The sequence below is a fragment of the Canis lupus genome, chromosome 2 (assembly GCF_011100685.1).
Source record: "Canis lupus familiaris isolate Mischka breed German Shepherd chromosome 2, alternate assembly UU_Cfam_GSD_1.0, whole genome shotgun sequence".
NCBI classification, from domain to species: domain Eukaryota; kingdom Metazoa; phylum Chordata; class Mammalia; order Carnivora; family Canidae; genus Canis; species Canis lupus.
The window spans coordinates 53,436,520-53,462,093 of record NC_049223.1 but is presented as its reverse complement, the minus strand read 5'-3'; the positions used below and the strand labels follow the sequence as shown (position 1 = coordinate 53,462,093).

Sequence of the window (25,574 nt, the reverse complement as noted above, 5' to 3'; positions counted from 1 at the left end):
GGCTCAGGCCATGACCTTAAGGTGTGAGATGGGAGCCTTGCATCAGGCTCAGCATGGAGTACGCTTGTCCCTTTCCCTCTGCTCTTCACCCTGCTTGCTCATTCTCTCTAAAATAAATAAAATCTAAGTAAAAAAAAAAAAAAAAAAAACTAAATAAATCAATTTCTTTCTTTCTTTTTTTTTTTTTTAAGATTTTATTTATTTATTCCTGAGAGAGAGAGAGACAGGCAGAGACACAGGCAGGCAGAGGGAGAAGCAGGCTCCATGCAGGGAAGCCCAATGTGGGACTCGATCCCGGGTCTCCAGGATCACACCCCAGGCCGAAGGTGGTGCTAAACCACTGGGCCACCGGGGCTGCCCATAAATCAAGAGTTTCTTGAACAGATTTCTTTGGGCCACAGGAATGGAAATATAAATGTAATAGTACTTGATTTGTTTTCTAAACAATAAAATTTACTTCCCAAATTTTTCAACAATTACAAAAAATGCCAAGATAATTTAAGATACTTGCAAGCTTAAAGTGAAGTATAATACAATGTAGTTAACTAAAATTTTTAAGTAACAGCAATTCATTTTACTTATTACCGATAAATTCCTCTTACCTCAGTTGTCACAGAAAGAACAATGACCCATGGACACAAGAGAAGCACAGAAATAAGATGGGATAAAGCTTGAAGACGTTTGGCTCCACCAACATCTATAGAGAGTTTTCTGGAAGCTGTATGAAAACCAACTTTACAACACAAAGCCAGTACTAGCAACAACACTCCACCCTATGAGTAAAATGAGAGAAGTTTCATTAGAAACACACAGTCCAATATGCGATCCTTAAATACATAATATTTGGAGAAAATGGAGCTATTATGTTTCTTCCATATCCCAAATTACTAAACCACTTAAGTATCACGCAGTTCTGTAAATTACTGGTAACTTATTTTATTTTTTTAATATATAGTTTTTTATTGGAGTTCGATTTGCGAACTTAAGAGAACTTTTAAAGTTATAGTTGCTACTCTTTTTTTTTTTTTTTTTTTGCTACTCTTGATCATTCTAGGAACAAAGAAAAGAACATACCTTGTGATCCGCCACACCTAAGAAGGCAATGGCTGTGTAAAGCATGTGAGTTAGAGCACTGTCATGATGTCCTTCAGCTAAGTGAGTTGCAATAAAGGAAAAAAAAATCCCAAATATTAACTCTTTGAATCCTTAAGTTCTCCTAAAATTTTAGCTACATTATTATAGGCTAGTTTGGGGGTCCCAAACCTGTTTACTTGAGGTTGCCCTTAAATTTATTATTTATTGTCCTTAAAAACAAAACAATTAAAAATTTAATTCTGGGACATGATTTATAAATTAGAATGGCCTGTATTTCTTTTGTTGTCTCCAAAACAATTATAATAGTGCTTTAAGATACAGTTGTTAAATTTTAGTAGTTAACCGACAAAAGTGTATGCGTACAGTTGTAAGCAGGACAAAGGGACCAGAGGAAGGAAACTTCTTGGACCATTACTGTCATGGAACTAAGGCTTTTTCAGAACATCTCAAATCAGTCCTGAATCTAAGTCCTGCCCACGTAAGCCTCAGCAAAGAAGGCAGCTTAGAGATGCAGTCCCACTGTTATTAGTTAACTGATGGGCTTTCAGATAGTGTAACAGCAGGAATTAGAACTGGTGTTCCAAGGTCAGCTAAATGGAGTGGGAAGAGGTGTGTGGACAGAAAAGAACAGGCATGTCTGTCTATGTGCTGCTGAACCGAGCACAAGGCATGTATGTCTGTAGAGGAAAATAAGTATATATATTTAACAGGAAAGTTGGGGGACAGCCGGGGTGGCTCAGTGGTTTAGCGCCGCCCTCAGCCCAAGGCGTGATCCTGGAGACCTGGGATCAAGTCCCACGTCAGGCTCCCTGCAGGGAGCCTGCTTCTCCCTTGTCTGTGTCTCTCTCTGTGTGTCTCTCATGAATAAATAAAATCTTAAAACAAAACAAAACAAAACCGGAAAGTTGGGGTTATAGAAGAGTGGAAGCTGAACTGGAAATAACAGTTTATTTATTTCATTTTAATTTTTTAAAAAGATTTTTCATTTATTTATTCATGAGGGGAAATAACAGTTTAGCGCAAGAGAGTGATTACCAGGTTAGGAATTTCAGTTTTTTCTTTCAGGCAAGAAGATGTCAAAGATTTTTTTTTAATTAAATCTTAAGAAAGTTTATATTTAATAATTGCAACTGACATCTAACTTGAGTATTTAAATTGTTAAATTTGTCACAAGGGATCAAACAGAGTGATTCTGTTGACTGGCAAATCAAATATTTTTTTAAGCCCCTGGCCATTCTAAAACATTCTTTCACTGTCCCTGTAGAAGATACTGATGGAAATGCTATAAAATATTTAATTTAGAATAATTTATTCATTATTTGAATACCTTCATTAATGCATGAAGTTTCACTCATGACTGATCAGTCTAATTCAATCCTCCTCCTTGTCCCATTCTGCCAGTCTTCTATTTTTCTGCAAGACTGAATTACTCCAATCTACTGTAAAAGGATACGGTGTTCAGCCATTTTAGCCATGAGATCGTCATTGTCGAAAAGCAATAAGCAGATCACAGCAATAATGAAAAAAGCAGCCCCTCTTGTCTGAAAAGGAAGAAAATATTACCAAAGCTGGCTATTTTAAGAGCTGATTTTTTTTTAAAGACCATGACTATACAAATGCTAAAGAAAAAACTTTTTCAAATAAATAAAGAAAAAATAACATATAACATTAAAGCCCTTCTACTACACAATATAAAATTGCAGTATTAACAGTAAGATAAAAAAGCAAAGAGCTCCAACAGATTCTGGAGGATATTTTAAGGGCATTTAAGGCACATAATAATAGCAACCTGAACTATCTCCTTGCTAAAAGGACCAGGCAGGGCAGCCCCGGTGGCTCAGCAGTTTAGCACCGCCTTCAGCCCAGGGTGGGATCTGGAGACCCAGGACCGAGTCCCACTTTGGGCTCCCTGCATGGAGCCTGGTTCTCCCTCTGTCTGTCTCTGCCCCCCTCTTTCTATGTCTCTCATGAATGAATAAATAAAATCTTTAAAAAAATAAAAGGACCAGGCATGTTACCTTGCACAAACTCTTAATGTTTGCAGATTTTTTAAAATATATATATATATTTTTTAAATATCTTTTTTTTTTTTTTTTTTTTATGATAGTCCACAGAGAGAGAGAGAGAGAGAGACAGAGACACAGGCAGAGGGAGAAGCAGGCTCCATGCACCGGAAGCCCAACGTGGGATTCGATCCCGGGTCTTCCAGGATCGCTCCCTGGGCCAAAGGCAGGCACCAAACCGCTGCGCCACCCAGGGATCCCCTTAAATATATTTTTTATTGAAGTTCGATTTGTCAACATGTAACACCCAGCGCTCATCCCGTCAAGTGCTCCGCTCAGTGCCCGTCACCCAGTCACCTCCACCCCCCGCCCACCTCTCCTTCCACTACCCCTTGTTTCTCAGAGTTAGGAGTCTCTCATGTTGTCTCCCTCACTGATACACTGATATTTTCCCACTCATTTTCTCTCCTTTCCCCTTTATTCCCTTTCACTATTTTTTATATTCCCCAAATGAATGAGACCATATAATGTTTGTCCTTCTCCAATTGACTTACTTCACTCAGCATAATACCCTCCAGTTCTATCCATGTTGAAGCAGAGGTGGGTATTTGTCGTTTCTAATGGCTGAGGAATATTCCATTATATATATAATGTTTGCAGAATTACTCCTCCGCAATGTTACTGTGCTTTTGGTTGAAAAGTCAAGTAGCTACAGAGTAATTAGTAGGAACTTATTTTATTCTACAACATGCAAAGTGATAGAGAAGACAGTTAATTTCTAACAATATCAATATTTTAGTTACCATTCTTCTAAGGGAAAAAAACAAAGAGGGCACTTTAGGAAGGTTAGCAGAGTCATTTCTCATACCCAGTACAGGTATACAGAATTTAAAAGCTGATGAATTTTTTAAGTTTATGTTCCTATTCCAGGGAAAGGAATGATTTATTAGAGATACTACTGAGAGGATATATATGATTTATATTCTCATTTCTGAGTATTAGTACAGCAAATATTTTTTTGCAAAATTTTTGTTTTATTTATTTTTATTAAAATTTTAAAAGATTTATTTGAAGGAAGGGGGAAAGGGAGAGAATTTCAAGCAGATTCCACACTGAAGAAAAAGAGCCCAATACGGTGCTTGATTCATGACCCTGAGATCACAGCCTGAGCTGAAACCAAGAGTCCAACATTTAACCAAAGTTTTTTTTTTTTTTTAATGTTTTAAAGTCATTTGTATTTCTTTTGTGAGTTGCCTTTCTCTGCCCTTGGCTCATTTTTACTGAGAATCTTAAGGATTTTGCTTAACTGACCTTACTAATCTATATTTTATTTTTTAAGAGAGAAAGAGAGAGAGAGAGAGAGGCAGAGACAGGCAGAAGGAGAAGCAGGCTCCCTGCAAGGAGTCCAATGCAGGACTCTATCCTGGATCCCAGGATCATGCTCTGAGCAGAAGGCAGATGATCAACCACTGAGCCACCCAGGGCGTCCCACTAGTCTATATTTTTAAAGAAATGTAAAACTTTGACTTGTGGTAATTTTTTGTTGTCTGTTGTCTGCACAGTGATTTCTGTTACGTAGAAGTTTATGATCATTATGAAGTCAAATATGCTGAGTTTTCCCATTGTGATTTTTTCCCACTGCTTTTATGCTCAGGAAGTTCTTTGCTTATAGTTAATTATTCATTTTTACTTTATATCATATATATTCATGTTTTATGTGATACATGTTTATCTCTGTATTTTATATATTATAGTATACCACTTTTATATTAATACTTTATGTATATTTGTATTTTATATTACACATTACAGACTTACGTTATTCAATATATTTTACAGTTATACTATATTAAGACTATATTATATTCAATATTTTTATTCACAAAGCTCTTCAAACCACTTGACATTTATTTTGGAGTACTCTACGAATGAAAGAAAAAACAGTGACATATGCTTTAATATTAAATATCCTATTTGAAGTCTATGGGCTGGGTAGTCTTTTTGCTCTACTTGGCATGTTATTTTGTTCACTTAATTTTATTCATCTGCCTCCATTACTTAGCCTGTAATAGCCCCTTTCAGAACAGGGACTACTACACCTTGTCTTTATTTCTTCTTTTCCCTGTAACTGGGACAATGAATCATGCACAGGAAACATTTAATTTGGTAAAACAGAAATACTGTAGGTATAAGAATTTGGAATTGCAGATTTGTAACTCATTTACCAAAAAAGGATAATACTTAAGTTACTTAAGACAAATAAGGCCTACTTGGCAAAATGTTGGATGAATGTTCATCAGACTTTATAACAAGTTTTTAGGTATCTTCCAAAAAGGGTTAAAAAGGAGGTAGGTGAGAGGCTTGGGTGCAGCATGATGGGATCTTTGTGGTGATCAGTCAGTTCCGTGTCTCAGTAAGGTCTATGGATTTTTTTTTTTTAAAGATTTTATTTATTTATTCATAGACACAGAGAGAGAGAGAGAGAGAGAGAGGCAGAGACACAGGCAGAAGGAGAAGCAGGCTCCATGCAGGGAGCCCGATGTGGGACTCGATCCCGGGTCTCCAGGATCACACCCCAGGCTGCAGGTGCTGCTAAACCGCTGCGCCACTGGGGCTGCCCCAGGTCTATGGATTATACCAATGTCAATTTCTTGGTTTTGATAGTGTACTTCAGCTGGGTAAGAAATGACCACTACAAATGAGTGAAGGGCACTCTGTGCTATTTTTGCAACCTCCTAGGAATATATGACAAATCCAGAATAAAAAGTAAAAAAAAAATTTGTTAAGAACAAGTTAAAATTAGCAGAAAAAGCCCTTACATTATTTATTTTTATTTTTATTTATTTTTATTTTTTTTATTTATGATAGTCACAGAGAGAGAGAGAGAGAGAGACACAGGCAGAGGGAGAAGCAGGCTCCATGCACTGGGAGCCCGACGTGGGATTCCATCCCGGGTCTCCAGGATCGCACCCTGGGCCAAAGGCAGGCGCCAGACCGCTGCGCCACCCAGGGATCCCCCCTTACATTATTTTAAATGGTAAAAGAGATTATTTAATTGCTTTGGATAACATTTTACATGTATACTTTCAATTTCCAAGTAAGTAATAACAGAAAATTGTACCTTTGCTGGTCCTCCTCCAGAACTAGTGAACAAAACCGTGAGTAGTGAGATGACAACAATATCACTGTGTTCAAATAGCAGCAAAGTCCTATAAAAATACATTATTGTTCATAAAATATATCTGATCTTTATTAAGAAGCATGAATTCAAATGCAGTAAGAGAAAGTAAACATTTCTCACTGATTTCATAAAACACTGAGAAAAATAGATAGGGACAACTGTTTTGGAATTATCTACCTTTTGTCTTTATCTAAGAAAGGCTGAAACTAGGGGCACTTGGCTGGCTCAGTTGATAGAGCACCCCATTCTTGATCTCGGTACTGAGGTCTAGACCCATGTTTGGCATGGAGTCTATAGATTTCAAAAAAAAAAAAAAAAAAAAAAAAAGAGGAAAAAAAGGGTTGAAATGATACTACTCATAGGATTATACCACACCAATTTCTTGTATATGTGTACCAGAAAATACTTCTAAAGCTTGTTCATATCAGCTCTGTTTGCAGAATCACCAACCTAAATGTCACTGGTAACAATAAATGACAGAGTATATCCATTCAATGGATTATTGCACAGCAATAAAAATGAGTGAAATTCTATGATTATATTAAGAAATCCTGAATTATACACTTAAATGTGTTATAGACTGCATGTTTGTGTTCTCCCTAAATTCATGTTAAACCAATTTAAATGACTATGACTTAAATCATAGTCTCCAGTATGATGGTGTTTGGAAGTGGGGCCTTTGAGGTGCATAGGTTGTGAGGATGGAATCCTCCCTCATGAATGAGATTAGACTCCTCATAGTAAAGATTACAGAGTATTCCTTTTGCCGGGTCTGCCACATGAGGTTATAGAAAAAGACAGTTGTCTATGAACCAACCAGGAAGCAGTCCCTCACCCAATAGTCCATCTGCCTCACCTTGATCTCCAGTCTCCAAACTGAGAAATAAATTTATGTTATTTTTTTAAAAAATATTTTATTTATTTATTCATTAGAGATACACAGAGAGATAGAGGCAGAGAAACAGGCAGAGGAAGAAGCAGGCTCCATGCAGTGAGCCTGACATGGGACTCGATCCCGGGTCTCCAGGATCAGGCCCTGGGCTGATGGCGGCGCTAAACCTCTGAGCCACCCAGGCTGCCCAAATTTGTGTTGTTTAAAAGCCACCTAGTCAGACCACCTCTCTCTGGTCTCTCATTAATAAATAAATAAAATATTTAAAAAAAAAAAAAAAGCCACCTAGTCTATGGGGTGCCTTAGTCAGTTAAGTGGCTGACTCAATTTCAGCTCAGGTCATGATCTCAGGGCCATGGGATCAAGTCCAGCACTGAGCTGTACACTCAGTGGGGAGTCTGCTTCTTTCTCCTCGCTCTCCCTCTGTCCCTTTTGCTGTTCATGCACTCTTTCTTTCTACAATAAATAAATTTTCAAAAAAAAAAAAAAAAAAAAAAAAGAAAGCCAACCAGTCTATAGGGTATTTTTTGTTATAGCAGCTCAATTGGACTAAAGGAACGAATCTTATGGTATATGAATCATATTTCATAATTTTTTAAAGATTTATTTATTTATTCAGAGAGAGAGAGAGAGAAAGGCAGAGACACAGGCAGAGGGAGAAGCAGGCTCCATGCAGGAAGCCCGACGTGGGACTCGATCCTGGATCCCCAGGATCACACCCCAGGCCACAGGAGGCACCAAACTGCTGCGCCACCAGGGCTGCCCGTGAATCATATTTCAAAAAACTGTCATCTGGGGCAGCCCAGGTGGCTCAGCAGTTTAGCACCGCCTTTGGCCCAAGGCCTGATCCTGGAGACCCAGGATCGAGTTCCGCGTTGGGCTCCCTACATGGAGCCTGCTTCTCTCTCTGCCTGTGTCTCTGCCTCTCTCTCTCTGACTCTCGTGAATAAATAAATAAAATCTTAAAAAAAAAAACAAACCCCACAAAAAAACTGCCATCAGAATGAATGAAATATATACATATATAACATGCATCAAGAAGGGCGAGTTTCAAACATAACACTAAATGGAAAAAGTATGCTGTAGAACATACACGCAATATAATTCTATTAACACAAAGTAAGAAACTTGCAAAGTTAGACATTAAAAAAAGACATACATACATACATATGTGGAAAATAAAGAAAACCAAGAAAACAAAAAACCAAATTTAAGATGCTGACTGCACTTAAGAGTAGGGGGGAGATGGGGATACAAGCAGGAGGGGCACACAGGGCTTCAAAGGTATTGGTATGGTTTTGTTTTGGGGGCTGGGTGTTGGATACATGAATATTCACTTGATTACTATTTTATTTATCTGGGGGGGAGAGAGAGAGAGAGAGAGAGAGGAAGCATAAGTTGGGGGAGAGGCAGAGGGAAACTCAAGCCGACTCTGCGGACTGCAGAACCCAGTATGATGCATAGCTTGATCCATCACCCATGAGATCATGACCTATAGAGCCGACACCAAGAGTTGGATGCTTAACTAACTAGGCCACCCAGGTGCCCTCACTTTGTTATTATTTAAACCTTTTTATTCGTATTAACTTTCTTATACGTATGAAATATTTACAAAAACTGAAAAACATGATCACTAGCCAAAACAGGGCTTACAGGATCTAAATAGTAAGATTTTTAGCCACTCTTTAAAAAAATTTTCATTTTTCCTCTTAATAATCTGTAGTACAGAACACAGAAGTGGTAACTTTAATTCTATTAATTATGAGACACAATTTGTGAAAATAAATATATCAGCAGAGTAAAAGCAACCTAAAATAAGATGGCTATGGAATACTGAGTCTTTCTGATCAAGAAATTGCATGGGGTTAGGCATCCGACTCCTGATTTTAGCTCCTGAGATGGAGCCCTGCATGGGGCTCTGCACTGGGCATGGAGCCTGCTTAAGATTCTCTTCCTCTGCCCCTCCCTCTCCCTCCCTCTCTAAAAAAACCCCCACAAAACACTGTAATTGTAATTTCTTTTTTCTTTAAAAATTTTTTTTAAAGATTTTTATTTATTTGACAGAGAAATAGAGCCAGAGAGCACAAGCAGGGGGAATGGCAGAGGGAAAGGGAGAACCAGCCTCCTTATGACCTGAGCCCAAAGCAGATGTCTGACTGAGCCATCCAGGCACCCTTCTTTTCCTTTTTTAGATAAAGAGGGAGGGTGTGCAACTTGGGGTGGGGGGTAGAGGAACAGGGAGAGAGAGAAAAATCCCAAGCAGGTTCCATATCCACTGTAGAGCCCAAATGGGGGGACCTCACAACCCTGATATTATGATCTGAGCTGAAATCAAGAGTTAGACACTTACGTAACGGAGCAACCTAGGCACCCCTGTATGGCGGCTTCTTTTTTGGTTTATTAAATTAAATTAAATTAAAATAATTTGAGAGAGAGCACACGAGAGCATATGAGCAGGGGAAAGAGCAGAGGGAGAGAGGACAAGCAGATTCCAATGCTAAGCATGCAGCACAACATGGGACTTGATTCCAGGACACTGAGATCATGACTGGAGCTGCAATCAAGAGTCAGGAACTGGTGGTAGTGAGGGGTTGTAACTTAGGAAATAGAGGACTAAATAAGGAGTCAAGTAAGAATTTAATAATTTTCCGCCTTTCTTCCCGATCCTAACATGTAGGGACAGTGGTTTGATAAGGACAGTGGTTTGATAACATAAAGAACAAAACATAATTTCATTGTAAATAAATATAAATTTTAGAGACGGTAATACTACCACTCAATCATATTCAAACATAAAATGAAAAAGCTCTCCCGAGCTGAGAAAATTCAGCCAGCTTTCCTATCATTCCAGGATAGTGCTGTTGTCAAAGACAATGACATGACACTTGGAATTATGCATACTCTGCATCTGACAAAATACAGAGTAAACAAGCCAAAGAGGCTTCAAACCCAGAAGCTATTCTATTGGTTATAAGATGGGAAAGAATTTTCACAAAGCATTTCCCACTTATTATTTTCTACTCTGCTTATCCCACCAGTTCCTTCAAAATATCCTTCTTTTCACCGCTTATCTCTCATTATCATATTCCCTGCTCTCGCCCATTCAATGGCCAGGTACTTTTTCTTACACTTTTAATCAGTCAGTAAAACTCTTTAAACATAGAGCAGCATTAAAAGAATGTTAATGCACAGTTGCACGTTATAATTCCTATTAAATTAAATGGCCCTTAAGGATTTTCCCTCCTGAACTGATCTGTTTACATAAAAAGATTACTCTACATAGATCTAGGGGAATATGAGAGTTAACTCATCTTTAACCTGATGATTGACATACCATTCCCAAAATATTTGTTTATAACCATAACTTGTGTTTTCTGTGGGTATTAGAGCTGTGCAAAAAAGAAAAAAAAAGTGTTTTTAAAGATTTTGCTCTCCTACTGGTTGATTTTATTTACCATCAGACCTTTCAGTTTCTAAAAACAGTTGCTAAAAAGGATCACCAATAGGGGATCCCTGGGTGGCTCAGCGGTTTAGCGCCTGCCTTTGGCCCAGGGCATGATCCTGGAGTCCCAGGATCAAGTCCCACGTCGGGCTCCTGGCATGGAGCCTGCTTCTCCCTCCTCCTGTGTCTCTGCCTCTCTCTCTTTCTCTATGTCTATCATAAATAAATAAATAAATCTTAAAAACAAAATAAAAAGGATCACCAATGGATAATAAAAAACCACCTATGCTAAAATTTCCTGAACCTGTTTAGATTCTTAACTAGTAAAATACCAGGACAGATCATGAACAATACATTTAGTGTTCACAAAAAGCTAGTCCACAAATTACACAGGTTCTCTCTCTCTTCTTTTCTATACATATAAAAATGTATGTGAGTTGTATCCAATACTATAGGAGAGAAGCATTTGCATATAACAACATAAATATTTGACACAGAATAGAAAATCAATATTCAAAATTAAGAAATATAAGTAAACATTCAAAATATGCACTTTTATTTACCTTAGTGGTCCACAAAGAGTGAGGCCAAAAAACCACAAGAGTGAAATGATACACCCAGCAACCGCATGTTTAAATATTTTGATCCACTATAGATGGAAACAAAAAGTTAAAAACTTTAATCATATATGTTTTGCTAATATCTCAACATCTTAAATAAAATACACAGGGAAAGAAAATAATGGTAGCACTTAAATATTTTAAAGACTAAATAATTACATATTTTAAAAACATAATCACATATTTTGAAATTAAATAGAAAATGTTAAGATCCCTTGACTAAATCTAGATTTGTAAGACAGTATTCTGCTTTTCATTTTCTATATTCTTGTCTGTTGTTAGATCTTGAAATCTTTTTTGATGGAATACACATTTCTGGGGTTTTTTTCATTAGTTTCTCACTAGTTTGTTAGGAACACACGATGTTTTAGTCTTTAAATTCTTTCCCATCAGATATTCTGAGTTTCAATTACTTGAAAAGAGAGAAAAAAGGTATGATGGGGTTTAAAATATTAACCCTATTTTTAAAACATGCCTGGTCTCTAAAACAGAGGTTCATAAATTTGTCATTCTAGTGAAAAATCAAGGCACAGGTTTCTAAGTTGTGGCATAAAGCAAACTAGTAGTACGGTACGACTACTATCTAAACCATGATAATATGAGGTGACTATACAGAAGCAGGACATTTCTGGTAGGCAGCCTATACCTCAGGTGCCTAAAGAAAATAATGATGATGATGAGGGCCACAGCTAATACATATTGTATATTCACTATATGCCAGGCATTATTTCAAGAACTTTCAATGTACTAATTCATTTTTCCCTCACAGCTCCATTACAAAGGTATTATTACCTCCATTTTATAGGTGAGAAAATTGAAGGAGGGAAAAATTAAGGAACTCACTCAAAGAAAGAGTTCATAAGGAGGACAAATAGAACATGAATCTGTCTGACTCTGGAGGCCTCATTCTTAATTTCTATGCTTTATCTGCCTCCTAATGGCATTTGTCCTACACTCCTGGGCATGTCTCCAAGTCTCATTTATAAATCTTTCAGAATAGGGTCTTATATTAAAAAAAAAAATTATTGTATACCTTAACATTTTCTACCCTTTTCTCCATTTTTAAACATTGTTATATTAATACTTTATTCTTGAAGCCTCGATACTGAAAGGCAAGTCAAGAGCAAGGTAACTATGGAAATGTTCTTAAATGTGTACTTAAATCATTTGTTAAGTAATCCTGATCAAGGAAAGGGCAGTGTTTCCTGGCCCAGTGACTAGCAAGCTGCTAGGAAAAAGAGGACTGTACAAAAAACTCACCTGGTGTTTGGTAATACTTTTCCCAGAAGAAAATGGCTTTTGAAACAAAACCATAAAGAATGCAGTCCTGCGAAAAACAAAACATTAATATATTAATATTTATCTTATATACAAAGTGTGATGTTATGTAAAGATACTCACTTTATTTTTTTTTTTATTTTATTTTATTTTTTTTTTAAGATACTCACTTTAAACAAACATATTACAACTTGAAAGGTAGGTTACCCTCTAAAAAAACTTTACTGGAGAACAATAGTTATTCTAATAATGCTTCCACTACAATATCTGGGGAACTCTTATTTTGTAATTGCCTTCAGAACCAGTTCACAAGCCATGGAAGAAAGGGGTCTGTTTTTTCATATTTTGAAATACCCCCCCCCAAATTCCTATCTTCTACAAAACTTAATAACAAAGATTGAAATAACATAAATGAAGAATATCCCTCCTTTCACATTCCCAAAATGTTTATATAAAAATGTACATACAATTGCTTACTTAAAATTTCCTAGTCAAGAATCTCCTTCCATAATTACTAAAATTAACTCCCGGGAGTCTTTAACAGATTTTTATTAACAGAGTGGTCACTATCAATCTCAACATCCAAAGAAATTTCATTCAGACAGTTTCTTACTATGTGCAGAATAGTGTAAAATTTATTTTATATGAGGACCCTGTATTGTGAAGGGAGCATAAGTGAATAAAACCCAGGACAGTTTAACTTAGAAAATAAGGAACATCTGTGCCAAGACAACTCTCAGGTACCTGCTGGAAGGCTGAACTATACCAGTGGTATGGTCTGGGAATCTCTAGAGCCTGGAGACTCTTTTAAGGAGACCATGGGGTCAAAGCTATTTTTATGAAAATACTAAGAAATTATCTGCCCTTTTCACTCTTGGGATGTACCACGGAGCTCTTCAGAGGCTAACTAATATAAGGTCCAGCACAGATTGAATGCTGAAGCAGATACGAGAATTCAGCAATCTTCTATCAAGCTGAACATTAAAAGAAATGTGCAAAAATCACTTTAACACAAACTACAGTACAAGTCTAGTTTTGGAAAGCTATTATACAGCAATCTTTTACAGAAAAAGTAATTCTCTTCGTACCTCTAACGTCAGGTGTTTTATTTTTAAAAAAATTTATCATACGTTTGTTAGGATGAATAAATAGCACAAAATATTTTATCTAAAATTTCCTAAAGATAATCAGTTAAAACAGGAGTTCCAAATAAATAAAACATTAAGGAAAACACACACACTCACCCAAGTTTTAATATAAAAATGAACTGAACAATGTGAACTGCTTTCAGGATATCATATGATTCAAAAAGTCCCACAGCCTTCAAAAATTTAGTGAAACATAGTAACACAATATATTTTGTTAATCTGAAAAATAAAAGCAGAAACAAGTTTCAGTATCATTAAAATCACAAAAAACTCTGTAATATATTTTTTCTTATACAATACGAATTATAAAACCCAGATATTCATATAAAAAATGAAACAAACAAAAACCCAACTCACCATCTATGTAGCTACCTTTTTTTTTTTTTTTTTTTAGAGATTTTATTTATTCACGAGAGACAGAGAGACAGAGACAGGGACAGAGGCAGAGGGAGAAGCAGGCTCCATGCAGGGAGTCTGATGTGGGACTCAATCCCGGGACTCCAGGATCACACCCTGGGTTGAAGGCGGCGCTAAACCGCTGAGCCACCCAGGCTGCCCTCCAGATTCTTTTTAATATATAGAACATAGATAGATAGATAGACAGATAGACATAATCTGTTAAAAAAACAAAAAAGAGGCCAAACTAAAAATAAATTATGTTCTTGATTAATTGAATTGCCCAGATTACTTTGCAATCTGCTTTTTAAACTCAACAGTTACCTCAAGCAAAGAGAATACAAACACCAGGCTCTTACCTGCAATGAAACTAGAAGACCACAATATAAAACGGAACAGAGGAATAGTAAACGCCTTGGGTTTACCCCTCCTCTGCTTTGCTATGTGACTGAGATGAGAATCTAAATTGAAAAGTCAAGCAACCTGCCCTACAGGGTCCTGTAAAGGCTCAGGAATCTGAAGCACCTCAGAAAGGGCTGGAAAGTTGAAGAGAGGAGCAGTATCAAGCAGTTCTCCAGGTAGTCAGATCCCCACATTACCACCCAGCACAACCAGGCAACTACTTCTCAAACACGACAGAAAACGAGGCTTAGTCTCTGGAGAGGTTTAGAGTAAGGCAAAAGAGTAGAGAGATGAGCTAGAATAAAATCATGGAAATTAAAAGGAAATTTCCTTAACTCCACCCCATCTCTCTTTTCTCTTTTACTTCCAATATCCTAACAGCCAGGTTGCAATCTCTTAGCAGAACACTTATAGGGATCCTCCTCTAGAGACAAGTCCCACAATGGTATTCTAGTTAGCTTTTTAGGCCTCACTCAAATATGAATGGCAAACAACGATAATCCTTTAAGATAAGCTTGAGAGACCAAACAAAAACAATAAATCTAAAAGATAAAGGGATCGTAGGTAACAGCAGAAAACAACTATAAATAATATTCTGGGACATAAGAGAATACTGAATGTGTGAAAAAGTTGGGCTGCCATAAAAAGAAAAAAAGGAGCTGTGAAAAAGAAACTGAAATTAGGGACGAAATTACTAGTTTTTTAGCTTAATAGTCTTCTTTGATCATATACCGTCCAGCAGTAAAAAAAAAATTTTGCACATGAAATCCATTATTTATCTGTATAAGTGTGTACTACTGTACTGATGTTATATATATTATAAAACATATACAAATTTGAAAATTTAAAAAATGAGATAAAAAGTTAAGGAATTCTTAGTATTATTTCTTTCACCCTAGCAGGATAGCTCGTGCAAGCCACTCAGGAGATGACTTTTTAAGTTTACATCAAACAGGTGTTACTAGATTAAAAACGAGATGTAGAGAAAAAAAATTAAAACAACAACAAAAAGGATGTGTGAGGGATGTCCAAGGCAGCACACTGACAGGCATAAGTCTCTATCAATGGGAGAAAAAAATACAAAAAGCAAACCCAGAAGTTTATTTTATTTTATTTTTTTTTAAACCCAGAAGTTTAAAAGAAACTCAAGTCATTCAAACAGAGTTAAAACAATTTGACGTACAATGGAGATATCAGTGTACAAAAGTATAAAAACTGATGTTTGTGTGATGGTGAATTAACAAGAGCTAAACTATTATTCAATAAACAGTAATCTGATTAAGGCGGCATGAAAAAATATATTTTAGGAAGATTTTGATACAATTATTAAAATAAGTTTCAGTCCTTGAAAGAATGAATCTCAGCATATTCACCATCCAACATGGCTCATTTTCTGTTTTAGTCCAGATATCATACTAAACTGAAAAAAAAAAAAAAAAAAGATTTGGAGCAAAGTGCTTTTTCTTATCATGAACACCACCTAGGGGCCATTTATTTACTTAAAGATTTTATTTATTTATTCATGAGAGACACAGGCAGAGGGAGAGCAGGCTCCATGCAGGGAGCCTGATGTGGGACTGGATCCAGGGCTCCAGGATCACGCCCTGGGCCGAAGGCAGGTGCTAAACTGCTGAGCCACCCAGGGATCTAGGGGGCCTTTTATAGCGCAATCTAGGAATTATTTTTCCCCTGGGGATTTTAACTATGTGATAATTAATTACCCTAAAGCTAATAAAAATGTTATGAACAATTTAAGTCACATCCTAAAGCAGTTCCTATTTAACCCAGTTGTTGAATAGAATAAACTTCATTAATACTTGTTTAAAAGATCAAACGTATTTCCTGAGATGGCAAAAATGTTCTATGGCTTAGGGTGCCTGGATGGCTCAGGAGTTAAATATCTGACTCTTGATTTTGGCTGAGGTCACAACCTTAGGTTAATGGGATCAAGCTCTGTGTAGGGCTCTATAGTCAGGGAGGAGTTGGCTCAAGATTCTCTGCCCCTTCCACCTGTGTGTGATCTCTAAAAATAGATTTATAAATCTTTAAAAAAAGATTTTTATTTATTTATTCATGGGAGATAGAGATAGAGAGAGGGGTGGGGCAGAGACCCAGGCAGAGGGACAGGCAGGCTCCATGCAGGGAGCCCAATGCAGGACTGGATCCCAGGACCCCAGGATCACACCCTAAGCCAAAGGCAGATGCCCAACTGCTAAGCCATCTAGGCGTCCCAATACATACATCTTTAAGTTATACAGGTATACACATTTATGAAAAATGCAAACTTGTACTTTTTAAATCTATGCATTTTATTGTAGGTAATTAAAAAAATTTAAAACATTTTCTTTACTTATTTGAGAAAGAGCAAGTGAGAGAGAAAGAGAAAGAATGAACAAGCTGGGGGGGGGGGGGGGCGGAGCAAGGGAAAGGGAAAAGCGGATTTTCCTTTGAGTAGGGAGCCTCCATCCCAGGATCCCAGAATCATGACCTGAGCTGAAGGCAGAGGTTTAATTAACTGATCTACTCAGGCGCCCCATACCACAGGTATATTTTATCTCAATGAAAAAAGGCGTACTGGAAAAATAATAAAGTTGTGGCTATAACAACTACAAAAAAATCAAGTGTATTTTGTTTTTGAACTCTCTGCAGACTGGCTAAAAACACAGGACAATAAGGGAAATCTACCAAATTTCTAGGAATTGTTTAGGTATGAAAGTAAATGTACATGTGCTAGAAAAAACTGAACACTAACATTTAAGAACTGAGGAAAACCTTAGAGATTCTCTGGCCCAATTCCTCTCATGTTATAGATTGGGAAGTTAAAGCCCACAAAATTAGCTAGGGTCTAGCCCATGTCTCTTAAGCGTGCACTTTTTAAATTTTAAATTTTAAGTAGGTTCCATGCCCAAGATAAGGCTTGAACTCACCACCTGGATATCAAGAGTCACATGTTCTACCAACTAAGCCAGCCAGGTGCCCAAGTATGCTTTTTTTTTTTTTTTTTTTTCCCTGAGAGAGCGAGAGAGAGCAAGTGCGAGCCAGGATGGGGGTAGAGGGAGAGGAAAGCAAGAATCTTAAGCAGGTTTCTTGTTGAGCAGTCCAATGTGGGGCTCAATCCCAGGACCCTGAGAGCACGACCTGAGCGGAAGGCAGATGCTTAACCGACTGAGCCACCCAGACACCCCTAAGTATGCTCTTTTTAGTATGTCACACAGAAAATCAAAGTTCATCCAAAGGCTTTGAGGGTTCCTATACTCTAAATTGTTCTCAATTATATATTCACAGTGGCCTACACAAACAGTAAAATCTTTAAACATGAAAGACAAAATGCATATTAAAACCTAAGATTAATTTCTTTCTAGGCCCATTTAAACCAGAGAAAAAAGTCATACAAGACTTTAGTACATCTAGTATACTAATGATATTATGTTAATTAAATATTAAGGTCAGCACAGCAATTCAAAACTAGCCAATGAAAGTAACAGTTGAGCTAGAAATCCACTGTTTATTAGTTCCTAACACAGGAACCAGCATTATATGTGCTCAGTAAATCTTTATCAAATGAAAGAATGCTAACTCTACAACTATACTTGTATGATAGAGCAGTACCTCATACAGTAACATATATAGTGCAATAATGTACTACATTAAGTGGCAGTCAAGCTTCTGGCAATTTGAACTATTAGCAACGCAGCCATGGACTCAGAATGAAAAGAACAGAATGAAAACAAGTAGACAGAGATACTCCAAACCTCAAGTGTCTTACCCTTTAAGCTCTTGATTAGGTGTAATAATAAGGCAGCAGGACAGAAGCAATGATAACAAAGAACAAAAATGTCAATACAGGAAGGGAAAAACAAAGACCAGGAAAAACCGAAGTACATTAGAAAAATCACAGTAGTCTGGGAATTCTCAATGTCAGCAAAGAGCCTTATACATTCTCCATGGGGCTAGTTAGCCATTCTCCAAATATTCTTTGCACACTTAGTATGTGCAAGATGCCATACATGGCCAATGAGGCCTAAAGGAAGATTGACAGGGTGGCTTCAAGTATAGCCTTCCCTCGTCCTGATTAAAGGGCAAGATGCAGCTGGAAATACTTCTGTCTTCTTTCTGCCTTCAAGGGAGGATTCTTTATCTAAAAAATCTTATTGAAATCTTAACATTATCTAAAAGTATTATCCATCTTCTAACAAGCCTGAATATGAAAGCCAATATACCTTGGATGGCAGAGAGCAAAGATAAGGAGTGTGGGTCCTAGATAGTATCACTGAGGTACTGAGTAAATACCTGCAACCTCTGATTTCTTTTATGTGAGAATAGAACTTTATTTGTTTTTGTTTTTTTTTTTTAATATTTATTTATTTATTTATGATAGACAGAGAGAGAGAGAGAGAGGGGCAGAAGAGACACAGGAGGAGGGAGAAGCAGGCTCCATGCCGGGAGCCTGACATGGGACTCGATCCCGGGACTCCAGGATCGCACCCTGGGCCAAAGGCAGGTGCCAAACCACTGAGCCACCCAGGGATCCCCACTTTATTTGTTTAAAGTTCTCTTAGGTTACTCACAACTAAACGTGTTTCTAGGTGCTATCTGCGACACTTAACGTGTAATGGAGACTGTCTGCGAGGAGTCTGAGGCCTAGGGAAGACAGGCAAGCATACAAGTATCTATGTAATCCAAATAAGTAATGGAGTTTTAGTTAATTAATTTTAAAGACTTTACTTTTTTTTTTGAGAGCGAGCGAGCGGGTGTGCATGAAAAAGGGGGAGAGGGAGAAGCAGCCTCCCCACTGAGCAAGGAGCCTGATGTGGGACTGGATCCCAGGACCCTGAGATCATAACCTGAGCTAAAGGCAGTTGCTTAACCAACTGTGCCATCCGGGCACCCCTGGTAATGGAGTTTTAAAAAGACAGTAGACGCAACTAACTCTTAAGTTGGTAAGCAAAGGTCCGTCTTTGGAGTTTGAAATGGGTAAGTGTGTATTAAAGACTAAGTAGGAATCTGGGGCAACTGAGTGGCTCAGTCGGTTAAGCATTTGGCTCTTGATCTTAGCTCAGGACTTGATCTCAAATTATGAGTTCAAGTCATGCTTTGGGCTCATGCTGGGTGTGGAGGCTACTTAAAAAGAAGAGTAAGCAGGAATTACAAAGCAAGAAAAGGAAAGCGTATTTCAAAGCAGAGAGGAGCATATTTGAAAATACTAGCACTAGGAACAAGCCTTTGAATAAATGACTGTGTTTCAGCTCAGTTAGCCAGATGATAGAATGCTCAGGAGTCATCAAGAGAAAGGTAAATTATATATATTTAACATACTTGTTTTAACAAGATGGGGCAATATGTGAAATTATTGCTAAGTAATTTCTGTTTAAAGTTCTTTTTTTTCTGTTTAAAGTTTTATTTATTTAAAGATTTTATTTATTTATTCACGAGAGAGACAGAGAGAGAGAGGTAGAGACACAGTCAGAGGGAGAAGCAGGCTCCACGCAGGGAGCCTGATGTGGGACTTGATCCCGAGACCCTGAGGTCACACCCTGAGCTGAAGGCAGGCACTAAACCGCTTAGCCACCAGGGATCCCCTGTTTAAAGTTTTAATAAAACTTCAAAAATCTGGCAAGTCATAAAGAATATTAATTTAAATATAACACCTTTTTTTTTTTAAAAAAAGATGTATTTATTAACTTTAGAGAGAAAGAGCATGAGTGGGAGGGGCAGACAGAGAGACTCTCAGACACCACACTGAGCCTGGGGCCAGACATGGGGTGCAATCTCACGATCATGAGATCACAACCTGAGCCGAAACCAAGAGTTGGACACTCAACCAACTGCACCACTGAGGAGCCCAAGTAAAATACTTCTTTTTATTTTTAAAAATACTTCTTGATAACATTATGATTATAATCTTCCCGACACTTTATTCCTTTTTAAATTTTTTTAAAAGATTTTTTATTTATTCATAGAGACAGAGAGAGAGAGAGAGAGAGAGAGAGAGAGGCGAGACACAGGCAGAGGGAGAAGCAGGCTCCATGCAGGAAGCCCGACATGGGACTCGATCAGGGTCTCCAGGATCACGCCCTGGGCTACAGGCGGCGCTAAACCGCTGTGCCACCGGGGCTGCCTTTTTTTAATTTTTAAAATACAGAGATTATAAAAGTAATTTCTGAGCTGCTGCTTGTTATTAAAGTTTTAGATAAAAAAATCATTCCTATTTTCCTCCTCATAGGTGTCCAAGTAGTCCCTGTTCTAAATCTTTTCCTTTGCATCTTCATGTATAGACAGACACATGCTTATTTCACATATTCACATATTTACAACTGTACACATGTTTTGACATTGTTATGTGAGTTTTCCTGTAATATATGCTAAAGATTTTTGCTACCATTATTAAATCAGGAAAATTATTCTAACATTTAGTTAAAACCTGGACTCTGATTTTTAAAGTCTCATTAACGAAGTCTGCTTGGGCTATAGCTGCGACCCTAGCTAAGGCCAAATAACCATATTCTAGTTAAGTAGATATTTTTAGTTCATATTGTGCAGGGAAACAGTGAACAGCTTCATTTACTAAGAGGGAAAGATCAAGGGGGATGGCTAGGAGAGGGAGGCTCTTCAACAGGGGCAGTGGCCCTCGAGCCACTCACTCTGGGCAACTCAGGGATACACTCCACCTACTCAAATGATAAATCATTATTCCTCATTAACAAGTTCCATCAAATGTTATCACTGGTCTTTTATGTAAAGGATTACAAAAATCTCTGGTTCTCTACACCTGGAATTACTGAAACTTGTGTTTGGGTTTAAATGTGCTTCAGAGGCTTTGCCCACTGCAGCAGTTCATGGTTTCCAGTAAACAAAAAACACCCCGAGTGTGTGAAATGCGTGAGGTTTAGGACAGCTGACTCCCAGTTCAGTTATTAGTTGGGAAAGTAAAATTTTTCCTACATCCCAGTTTCGTGATCTGTGAAACCAGAGTCCTGCTATGTGAACCGCAGCACTGGTGTAAGGATAAAGTGAGGTGCTCTATTCAGAGCACAGTGAACACAGGTGTTCAACAAATGTTGACTGTCCCTCTCTTTCCTGCAAAGAGGCCTTACAGAAGCCAAATAGAAACATTTAATACAATTCTTTTTTGGAGCAGCCCAGGTGGCTCAGCGGTTTAGCGACGCCTTCAGCCTGGGGTTTGATCCTGGAGACCCGGGATCGAGTCCCACGTCTGGCTCCTTGCATGGAGCCTGCTTCTCCCTCTGCCTGTGTCTCTGCCTCTCTCTCCCTGCGTCTCTCATGAAGAATGAAAAATCTCTTCTAAAATAAATTTTGACTGTTTCCATAAAAAAGAAAAAAAAAAAGCAATTCTTTTTTTGTGAATTCTGCCATCAGAATATCCACAATTAAATGATTTTTGAACTAGTTTTGTTGCGGATTATAACTAGTATTTGATTATCAGTCTACAATAAAGGAAAATTCTTAAAATTTCAACCACCCGAGTTAAATTTGATTTTGCAATGAACTACAACAGAAGGGCAGTTCTGCCACACAAATAATACAACAGGAGAGCAAAAGACTGCCACACCTACTTATGACAGTCATCTCTCGAATAAACAACTTTAAACTCTGCTGAAAAATCATCTCCAGTCGACAGAGAAGTGGCAAGAAGTATAACCTTTACCTGGATTCCCTCACTGTTAATTGTCCCATTTGCCTTATTATCCCTCCCTCTAAATACAGGCTTTTGGCCCTCAACTATTTAAGAATAAGTTACTTACATCCATCACACTTCTAGGGCACCTGGGTGGCCCAGCGGTTTAGGGCCGCCTTCAGCCAGGGCTCACCCTGGAGACCCCGGATCGAGTCCCACGTTGGGATCCCTGCATGGAGCCTGCTTCTCCCTCTGCCTGTGTCTCTGCCTCTTCCCCTCTCTCGGTCTCTCTCATGAATAAATAAATAAAATCTTTAAGAAAAAAATCACACTTCTATATACCGGGATTTTCTAGGAATGTGGACATTTTCCTATAAAACTGGGAAAGTTGTCAACCTCAGAAAATTTAACATGGTTATGACACTTTATCGCCCGTAGTCCAGCTTAGTTAACAGACTTATTATTACTGTCCTTTACTGCGATTTTTCCCCCTCTACCACCAAAATCTAGACCGGAGTCGCCGATGGCACTTACTGGCCCTGGCTCAGTAAACAGTATCTGACGCGCTGTTATTTGTAAGCGACTAGAAAAATCAAACCACAAAAAAGGCAGTAGATTTAAGTTCTGTTCCAGCATTTTACGCGTTCTCTCCTGTTTAACTGGAAAAGTTGTATTAGCAGTGCTGTTTCTTCCTTTCCAAAGAATTTTTCAGGACCCTCTTTACATCTCAAAACAAGTATTCAAGAACGGGGGAAAAAACAAAACAAAACAAACAAAACCAAAAAAACAAACAAACCACCCCCCCCCCCCAAGCTCATTAAACACGAAGACTGTGAATACCAATCGCAACACCCCCCGCCGGGCCCTACAGCCTGTGCATCTCTGACCCCACCTGAGAACTGCAGACAGATCAAGGACGCGCTCGCCAGCGGTTAGTGCATTTACCGCTCGGAGGTGACCGGGGAGACGGGGAGGGGGCGGGTAAGGAGGAATTTTCTCTTTCTTCTATGACTTTTTGTAGCGTTTGAGTTTTTTTTTTTTTTTTAATTAAAAAAAAAAAAAAAACAACGTGCACGCATTTCTCATTTAGTAATAGAATCGAGTAAGCCAGGGCAGCCCAGGTGGCCTCAGCGGTTTAGTGCCGCCTGCAGCCCAGGGCCTGATCCTGCAGACCCGGGATCGAGTCCCGCGTCGGGCTCCACGTCGGGCTCCCTGCACGGGGCCTGCTTTTCCCTCTGCCTGTGTCTCTGCCTCTCTCTTGAATAAATAAAATCTTAAAAAAAGAACCAAGTAAGCCGGATCAAACACCCCGCCCCCCCGCCCCGGCAGGTGCGGGGCCAACCCGAAAACCGAGGTCGGTCCGTCCGCACTTTGGTCTCTGCGCCTGCGGACGGTGCCGCCGCCCGTGCCTCGCGCGGGGAGAGCCCTCCGGTGGCCGTGACCCGGCGGGCCGGGCAGCGGCTAACGGTCGGCCGGGAGAGCCAGGGGCTCGGGCACCGCCCCCTACAGCAGGCGACGCGGCAGCCGCTGATACACAGGGAGGCACAGGGAGCCGAGCCCACGGCGCGGCGGGCGGCGGGCGGGTCGCCGGTGCTCCGCGTCCAGGTCCGAGCCGCAGGGCGCAGGCGCGGGCCCGAGGCGCCCCGGCCACGCCGCGCACTTACCGAGCGCTGGGCACGTCCACGGGCCCGAGGCCCCCGCCGCCGCCGCTGGGGCCGGCGAGCACGTCCCCGCCGTATTTCTCCTCCATCCCGGGGCTCAGGAGCCGCCGCCGCTGCCCCCGCCGCGGAGTCTCCTCATGTCTCGCCGCCGCCGCGGATCAGCCGGCGCAGGCGCGTCACTCCCCCATGGCGGCGGCCCCGTCGGGTCCCCGCAGGCCCGGCCGCCGCCGCCACCGCCTCCCAAGCACACGCGCGTCGCGACTAGGCCGCGGGCACTTCCGGCGGCGCCGGCTTCCCCGGAGGCGCACCGCAGCGGACGTCGCCCGGCCACGTCATCCGGCCCAGCAGCCCCCGCTCCCGGGGGAGAGCCCGGGCTGCGCCTGCGCACCACGCGGCGTCCCGCGCCCCGGCCCTCCCTTAGCCCCGCCTCCCGCGGGCTCGGGCCACGCCCCCGCTCCCGTCGGCCCCGCCCGCCGTCGCCCGCCCGCCCGGCCTCACCTGTCCCTGCAGCGCCTGCAGCGCCACCTCGGGGCCGTCGGGGGTACAGAGGCTCCTGGCACCGGCAAGAGGCCGGAGGAAACGGACGACGTGGGACTCAATGGGATACAATATCTTTTTTTTTTTTTTAAGATTTAATTTATTGATTCATGAGAGACACAAAGAGAGAGAGAGAGAGGCAGAGACACAGGCGGAGAGAGAAGCAGGCTCCCTGCAGGGAGCCTTATGCAGGACTCCATCCCGGGACCCCAGGGTCACGACCTGAGCCAAACATATAGATGCTCAACCACTGAGCCCCACCCCCAGGTGCCCCTGGAATAGAATATCTTTTGAACTTCTGGCTGCTAAACCATGTGCTTAATCCTGGCACATCATTTAAACCTGGCCAGGTAGAAGCAGGCCTTATTAGGCTTATTTTTCTGTTGCTAAAAATTTTAGGAACGTGGGCTCTCTTATCTGTATTTGCGTGAGTCCCAACTCTGACACTTAGTAATTGTGTCACTTGGCCTTTCTGTACCTTGATTTTTTTTTTCAAATTCATAATATAGGAATAAAAATATCTATATGACAGGGTTGTTGGGAGAATTACTTATGTTGTGTGAAAAGCGACTCCAGCAGTGAATGGTACACGGCGATCCGTGAATGTTAGCTGGTATTACTCATAGAGAAATCGAGGACTGGGAGATGGAAATGGGGTTTGGAGCAGCTTACACTGCTCTATTTAGCTTGGATATACGTAAAGAGTCGTAGTAACATAAAAAAGATTGGGAAATCGCGGTGCCTGCTGGGGCTTCACAATCTATTGTGAAAATATGTATTTGAGAGCAAGGCCTGATTGGCAACATTACAGGTTTTTTTTTTTTTTTTAAATTTTATTTATTTATTTATGATAGTCACAGAGAGAGAGAGAGGCAGAGACACAGGCAGAGGGAGAAGCAGGTTCCATGCACCGGGAGCCCTACGTGGGACTCGATCCCGGGTCTCCAGGATCGCGCCCTGGGCCAAAGGCAGGCGCCAAACCGCTGCGCCACCCAGGGATCCCAACATTACAGGTTTAAAGGCACAAACGCTAAGGTTTTCCAAATAAGGTGTGATATGATTCACTGAGAGACAAAACCTGATCTGAAATGTGGGTAAAGTTTTGGATATGGGAGAAAAACATTGTGGGACAAAGGAAGGCATGACCTTTGAAGGCTAAAGTGACTCCAAGTAACTCCTTTTGCGGTGGGTTCTTTGTGGAGTTATTATTTTCCAATCAGAATGGGAGTGGTAATGAGTAACTATTGTGTATTGGTTTTTCTAGAACAAATTCCATTCTTTTG

At 39.9% G+C, this 25,574-nt stretch overlaps 1 protein-coding gene across 1 annotated transcript in view; it reads right to left on the bottom strand.

The window, feature by feature from the left end:
• Window positions 1–24,028, bottom strand: part of SLC30A5 (solute carrier family 30 member 5) — a 38,348-nt gene extending 14,320 nt beyond the window's left edge. Inside the window, exons 1-8 of the mRNA XM_038530771.1 lie at window positions 23,758–24,028; window positions 13,756–13,878; window positions 12,494–12,560; window positions 11,177–11,262; window positions 6,220–6,307; window positions 2,549–2,636; window positions 1,075–1,151; window positions 603–773 (exon numbers count right to left, since the gene is read on the bottom strand). Coding sequence (XP_038386699.1) covers window positions 603–773; window positions 1,075–1,151; window positions 2,549–2,636; window positions 6,220–6,307; window positions 11,177–11,262; window positions 12,494–12,560; window positions 13,756–13,878; window positions 23,758–23,843 — 786 coding nt within the window. The 5' untranslated portion in view covers window positions 23,844–24,028. The remainder of the gene's footprint in view (window positions 1–602; window positions 774–1,074; window positions 1,152–2,548; window positions 2,637–6,219; window positions 6,308–11,176; window positions 11,263–12,493; window positions 12,561–13,755; window positions 13,879–23,757) is intronic.
• Window positions 24,029–25,574: the final 1,546 nt, after the last annotated feature.